The sequence below is a fragment of the Xiphias gladius genome, chromosome 16 (genome assembly GCF_016859285.1).
Source record: "Xiphias gladius isolate SHS-SW01 ecotype Sanya breed wild chromosome 16, ASM1685928v1, whole genome shotgun sequence".
Classification (NCBI taxonomy): domain Eukaryota; kingdom Metazoa; phylum Chordata; class Actinopteri; order Istiophoriformes; family Xiphiidae; genus Xiphias; species Xiphias gladius.
In genome coordinates, this window is record NC_053415.1 from 14,762,641 (window position 1) to 14,769,729 (window position 7,089).

The 7,089-nt window shown below is 39.2% G+C and overlaps 1 protein-coding gene across 1 annotated transcript in view; it reads left to right on the top strand.

Moving 5' to 3' along the window:
- Nucleotides 1-5,562, top strand: part of rapgef4a (Rap guanine nucleotide exchange factor 4a) — a 38,594-nt gene extending 33,032 nt beyond the window's left edge. Inside the window, exons 19-31 of the mRNA XM_040148345.1 lie at nucleotides 315-403; nucleotides 644-674; nucleotides 774-852; nucleotides 1,732-1,878; nucleotides 2,756-2,853; nucleotides 3,153-3,278; nucleotides 3,481-3,659; nucleotides 3,768-3,858; nucleotides 3,939-3,989; nucleotides 4,203-4,290; nucleotides 4,472-4,536; nucleotides 4,634-4,688; nucleotides 4,874-5,562. Of these exons, the coding sequence (XP_040004279.1) occupies nucleotides 315-403; nucleotides 644-674; nucleotides 774-852; nucleotides 1,732-1,878; nucleotides 2,756-2,853; nucleotides 3,153-3,278; nucleotides 3,481-3,659; nucleotides 3,768-3,858; nucleotides 3,939-3,989; nucleotides 4,203-4,290; nucleotides 4,472-4,536; nucleotides 4,634-4,688; nucleotides 4,874-5,001 (1,227 nt within the window). The 3' untranslated portion in view covers nucleotides 5,002-5,562. The remainder of the gene's footprint in view (nucleotides 1-314; nucleotides 404-643; nucleotides 675-773; nucleotides 853-1,731; nucleotides 1,879-2,755; nucleotides 2,854-3,152; nucleotides 3,279-3,480; nucleotides 3,660-3,767; nucleotides 3,859-3,938; nucleotides 3,990-4,202; nucleotides 4,291-4,471; nucleotides 4,537-4,633; nucleotides 4,689-4,873) is intronic.
- The last annotated feature ends 1,527 nt before the right edge of the window (nucleotides 5,563-7,089 follow it).

Consider the following 7,089-nt stretch of genomic DNA (forward strand, 5'->3'; position numbering starts at 1 on the left):
GGTGCCTGATATGTCAGTGATTTATACAGTATATTTTGAAGATTGGTCACTCAGGCCATGATACATATAAACAGATAGATTTATTTGACAATAATAAAGGTAAATACAAGAGTGCAATCAGCCAGTAATGACATACAATCACATCCTTGAGGTAAAAAACACAATAAAGCTAAAAGTTTATATACATTGTGGTCCCTGTTAGAGAGAATTTTTCAGCAATCCACCACAGCTAGATGACTGAATTAATAAATAATTGTTACATTTTATTCATTTATTACTTCTTCTGACATTTCTGTAATTCTTTTGTTTTGCAGGAGTTTCTCGTGGCGGTAAATAATGATGCCAAAATGATTCCAGCCCTCAGGGATCAGCTAGCAGAGCTGGAGAGAATTGTAAAGCGCAAGTAAGTTAGGGTTTTTTTTTTTTTTTTTTGTTAAGGTGGTGGAAAGTTTGATTATAAGACTTTGATGAAGTAAATCACCCTAGTCCCAAAACTGCTTGTATTGATAATATGGTGTAGTCACTGTGATCCACTTGAATTCCCAACTTTTGTGACTCTTTTTCTTCCAGTTTTTATACTGGTAGATCAGCAGACCTACAGAACTCTTGCTTTAATTTTGGCTTATTTTTTTCATGTTGGTAGCAGTGAAGATGCCAGAGTCTCACAGAAAAAGGTATGAGCCTGACTCTTTTACTTTCAAATTAAAGGTCATGTGCAGATTGTGTTTTGTTGTGCACACTTGTGAACCTAAACTTGTTCAACTTTGTCACAGCACAAAGTCCTACTGCGGCAGTTCAGTATGGGAGATGAGAAGCTTCAGAAACATCAGCCCATTGAGAGTACTGATGAAAGTGAGTAAAGGGCACGTCTCCACATGGCACAGTGTATGATACAAGGATTGTCCGAGACCGTTTACTGTTGTCCCACCAGGGCTGTTATGTGTCACTGTTCCATTACGTGCACTATATGAAACATATATTTAATATTGTCTTTACCTCAAGCGGTCCTCATTAGACAAACTCTGGTGTTGGAGTGGGTGGTGCTTTTGTTGATTTTAAAGCAGCAGCAGAAAATACCACTGCTATGTGGTGGACTCAATACATAACTGTGGATATTTTCAGCTCAAGCTGTACTCCTAGAGTCAGAGACTCCGTAACAAATTTGATTTGGCAATGAGACATTGTGGTTGAATATTTTTTGTTTTTCCATTTGTCTTTCTAATATTCTTTCTAATCTGAATTGATGTGTGGTGCTTGACACATTAATGATTCATATTTTTGAAAATTCGTTACCCAGGCCTTGTACTGATTGCCACGTTATAGAAGGAAAGCAATTCTGTTGGCAGAAAGGATTTCCTTGTTTGAGGTGGATTTTCCTGAGTAAGAGGGGATGAGTCATTGCTGTCTTTACCCTTGTTTTGCCTACACCATCACAAACATGGACATTTTGACATCTTGGGCCAGTTCTTGTTGAATATCACAAGACACAGGAAACATTATACCAGTGATTCCCAAACTCATTGCCATGTGCCCCTTAAAATAAAACAGTGTGTATTGATTGATTTAGATAAATCTATCAAGGATTAGGGTTAGTATCATCCCGTGATCCCTCAGATTCATCTGGTGACCCCTAGGTTGACAACCAGTGGATTAATCCAAACAGTACTGTTTTGCTTTTCCTTCATTCCTTCTCGCTGACAGTCCCACATTTGCTCTTATTCATGTCACCAGTTCTATTCAAAGTCTACTGCCTCGACCATACCTACACCACAATCCGGGTCCCCGTGGCCACCTCAGTCAGGGAGGTCATTGGTGCGGTGGCCGACAAGCTGGGGTCAGCAGAGGACCTGCTCCTGGTCAACCTCAGTTCGGCAGGAGGTGAGAGCAGTGGCAGTTACAAGTTAACCAAGAGCACAAGAGAGAGCCCAAGCAGGGTGTATATATATATATATATATATATATATATATATATATATATATATATATAGAGAGAGAGAGAGAGAGAGAGAGAGAGAGAGAGAGAGAAAGAGAAAGGGAGAGAGAGATAGATATATAGATATATATAGCAGGGTGTTAATATAGTGAGAAATGAGTTGCCTTTTGCAGCAAATTTGCTGACTGAGAATGGGTGTGACAGTAGGTGCTAATGAATGGCCTTTAAAGCTGCTTGAGAAAAACCTGAGCTCAGTTTTACTCATAACATTCACCCTGAGGTTGCCGGTGCTGCTGGCTGCTCCTTACACTGTGGTGTTGTTCCTTTGTCTCTGCACTAATGCAGCTCTTGCTTGTCCACACTTGACCAGCACTTCCCTTATCAGTGGCAAGTAAACACAGACAGAGCAGAAGCTGCCCTCTTGCTTAGAGTTGATTATCATGGAGCTCATTTGTCTCAGTGAACCTTAGCTTCATATAACTTTCATATGTGTATAATTTAGCATGAAAGAGCTCTTTTAGGCCAGATAGTATAATATAATGGAATATGGTGTTGTTCCTTACCATCATCTTTTAGTGTTATTAGTTCTGCAAAGAGTTGTACCATATGCTGTGGACTAATATTCAGAATGCTGCTGTAAAGTTTTTAACCACTTAAACCACTTTGTACAATATTTTTAGAAATAAAAAGACACTTGCAGACAAAGATATATATTTATTTAAACAAGATTGTTGATGTTGATACAGGTATAATGTAATAAAAAAACTGATGATGGCGCCAGACAAAATGATGACTTAACCCCTGTGTGTTATCATTTTACAGAGAAAGTGATCCTCAAGGCCAACGATGTTTCGGTGTTCTCCACTCTCAGCATAAATGGACGGCTGTTTGCCTGCCGAAGGGACCAGTTGGACTCTTTGGTGTGTTAATGCCTCTCAGAAAAGGCACGCTGCACAAGACATTCTCATCATCAAAAAGTGGATTCACAAGTACATTTAGTGAAGTCCCACACCCAGCTGTAGATCACTGAAGTCTGTTGCTCCTGACACTTTTTTTCAGATCACATACATTTGTGAAGTCTTCCGTGCCTTTAGCAACCAGCTACCTTTTAAGAATCCCAGTGAATGTGCAGAAGTGTTTTCATTCAAAACAAGAATCCCTGAAACAGTAGTTTACATGATTATCAAATATAAAAGACAGTGTTTTCCCTGTTTTCTAGACCCCGTTACCTGAGCAGGCGGGTCCGTCTATAGGATCACTGGCCAGTTTTGAGTTGATGAGCTCCAAGGATGTGGCTTACCATATGACCTCCTATGACTGGGAGCTTTTCCACTGTGTACATGAGGTATAACTGAGAGACCAGGTGCCTTTAGCAGAGCTAATTCATTGTGTGATGTCTCCCATAAAGTTGGCAAGATTTACATGTAATTGTAGACCTGCTGTACTGGTATAGCATAAATAAAAGTTCTATTGGTTTGGTTTTATATAGTTAATCTACTTTTTGATTCACAAGAAGATCAGCTGTGTTTTTCTTTGGTATCTTACAGCTTGAACTCATCTACCACACGTTTGGGAGGCAAAACGTCAACAAAACCACCGTGAACCTGGATCTGTTCCTGAGGAGGTTTAATGAAATTCAGTTCTGGGTGATCTCAGAGATGTGTCTGTGTTCTCAGCTCAGCAAGCGGGTGCAACTTCTCAAGAAGTTCATCAAGATTGCTGCCCAGTGAGTGGACCTTGTCTCACTGTACATTCTGTACTATGTTTCATTTGACTCTTATTGCAGTATTGTTTCTCCGCTCCTCTGTCTAACCTTTCATGTTCTCTGTCACAGCTGTAAGGAGTACAGGAATCTAAACGCCTTCTTTGCTGTCATTATGGGCCTGAGTAACCCAGCAGTGAGCAGGCTGAGTCAGACCTGGGAGGTGGGTATATGTCAACCATGTCCGTGTTCATTATTACTAATATCTTGGTTGTTAACCTCCCTTGTCATTTGTGTTCACAGAAACTTCCCAGCAGATTCAAGAAGTTTTACAGTGAATTTGAAAACTTGATGGTAAGCGGAAAAAAACTCATTTTGTGCACTCCATCTTTGAGTGGTTTTGCTTTTAGTACGAGCGAATACTAAGTAGAAAGTCAGTATTATTGCACTGTCAGCTTGTCACTAAAGTTGAGTGTGGGTTTAGCAGTGTCACCCTCGGCCAGGACTGTGATGGATCCGTTTAACACGGTGACGGTAGATCTGAGAGCAGTGTGACTGTTTCCACAGGACCCGTCCAGGAACCACCGAGCGTACCGACTGACAGTTGCCAAGCTGGAGCCTCCCATCATTCCCTTCATGCCGCTGCTGATCAAAGGTCAGAGCCATTTTTTTGATCACAGTTTATTTTTAAAGTAACATAGTTTTGACCAGTATGTCACAATTGTTTTGTTTCTCGAATTGCTTCTTCAACAGTTTTAACCATCTAAACATCTAATATCCCCTTTGCTCCAACTTTGCTTTATCACTTTCTGTGTGTCATTGGTTTTTTTTTCCAGACATGACATTCACTCATGAGGGCAACAAGACATTTATTGACACTTTGGTCAATTTTGAAAAAATGGTGAGGCTCTGAAGGTGCAGATTATTGTTGTTGTTAATCTTTTATTTATCAGTTAATTCCTGATATCTGTTGCTGATTATAGCTGTTTGTCTTTCAGCGAATGATAGCTAACACAGTGAAGATAGTGAGATACTGTAGGAGCCAGCCGTTCTGTAAGTCCCCAATGATCATCTTATAATGAGGAAAACTGAGATAAAATATCAGTCAGTAGAAAGATTTGATCCATTTTATACAGACCTCAGAGGTCTCTGTTGATGTTTAGAGCATAAGGTTGAGTGGTTTTCTCATAATTTGTCATGTTTTTCTCCTACACTACCCATCTTTTCTACTTAATCAGGTCCAGATTCACCTCTGGCGAGCAAGACCCACTCAGAAGTTCGGACTTACGTTCGTCAGCTCAACGTGATCGACAACCAAAGAACGCTAACTCAGCTCTCGCATGGACTTGAGCCTCGCAGGTCTTGAAACCACTCAGGGACAGAAATGCTACACTTTTAATGCTGCTTCATGTTCTTACATTGGGTTGAATTTACTCCAATAAAGGCAATCACGCCAAGGACCTAAAGACGTATCACATGATGAGATATTGTTTCAGATGCCATTGCCTGACTTGTTAAGCCTTTTATTTACAGTAATTTGTCATATTTTAACAACAGTAATGTATTTGTTGGCGAGTGAAGTACCTCTCATATCACTGTGCTGCAGATATCACCATCACCTCCAACTCAAAAAGGAGGGACAATTCAAGAAATCAAAGATCTTTGGGGGATCTCATTCATCATATTATTGTGCAACATTTCTGATGTAAACACTATGTGATACTGATGATTTAAAAACGCAAAGTCTCAAGTGAAAGTCAGTTGTTTCATAACTTTTGTATCAAACAATGTTTCTACATATATAAATTTGTGAGATTCTTATGTGTTGTAAATTGTGTACAAATATTTATTTTGACATCAGCATGCAAAGGATTATGATTGTTTGACTTTTTATTCATGTGAGCACATTTCTCTTGTCTGAATGTCTGAAAACCTTTTGTGTGCAGTAAATATTAAATATTTTAGATGTATTTGTGTAGCATGGTGTCGTTACAGTTCTGCTTGGCCATTCCACTGATAAGTTGATTCAGCCAAGGCATGTTAAAATAGCAATTTATAATTTATCATACAATAAAAGTGGTCCTGTCTTGAGAACCAGTACACTGGAGCATGCACTTATCGGGGGCAAGAGTTTCAATATATATTCAGGACTGATTTGCTGTGGTTCAAAGCCCAGTTTGGTACCTTTCTGTTAAGGAATTAAATTACAGTTGTTAAAATATTAGTGAAATATAATCCTGATTGTAAATTTAACAACCAATGATTTAGTGTGTTTAATCTTCTCTGAGGATAAACGCTCCTACTGTGTTGTAATGATTCAGTTCCAGGAACACATGGGATTATTTGTATTTTTGAAAAATTAAAATGCAAAATTCTTCTGGACAAGTTATGCATTCTGTACCACCTGGGGACAGAATCCATAGTTGTATACTTAAAAACTTCCTTCAATTTCCTATATTACAAAGATCTGCATTAAATTAGTAATTCTTTTGGTGCTTGACAGATGACAGATGAGCCTCAAATTATCCTCATACTGTGCGCCTCAGATTGTTTTTACAGGGATTCAGTAGTATGACATGTATTCAGATAACTTAAATAGATAGAAGTAGAATGTAAAAGTTAAGTGAAAAAAATAAAAATGTAAAAATACTCAGCCACAAGTATTGTACTTATGGAGGCAGAATAGCCCCTGTCAGTCATCACTGCATTTGCATTGCTGTTGCAGTAACATTTAAGAAGCTATTCTAATATACAGATAGGGCTAATATGAATTACTGTAAAGACAGGTGGGTAGTTTTATGTAAAGTAATACATCATATTTATGATCTTACAATTTGCATATAAAATCTTAATGTGTAAAGTAACTACCACCTATGTATAGCTGTCAAATAAATGTAGTGGACTTAAAAGCACAGAAGTTACCTCTGAAATGCAGTGGCCTCAAATTAAAAAGTAGCAGAAAAAGGAAGTACGTGTAAAGTAGGCCTACAAATATCTGGAATCGATGTATTCAGTTCCTTTTCACAACTAAAGGGTAAGGCATTAAAAACTAAGCAAATTTAAACTGCTTAACTCATGCACAATTTCATTAAATACATTTAAAAGACAATGACGTGGGGATTAAACTAAAATTGAGTTTAAAAATAATAACAAAAGAATATAGGTTATATAACAATAAAAGATGGCTTGCAGTTTCATTTTTAGGCCACGAAGGGGAATTTGTTCAAGGTGGCGAAATAACGAGATACAGTTTTACTAGGCGACACTGCGGACCTCGACTGGTCCGCCGGCCACACGGTGAGCGCCACCTTCCCAGGACGTTTCGGGAAAGCAACATTAGCGGCCCGTCGAGGTGTTCCCCGCTTTCTTCCGGCGGGCGGAGCTGTTGTCCTCGGTCTAGTGCCTGGAAAGGCGCCAGCGCCCGCCGCCGCCGCCGCCGCCGCTGGAGGAGGTT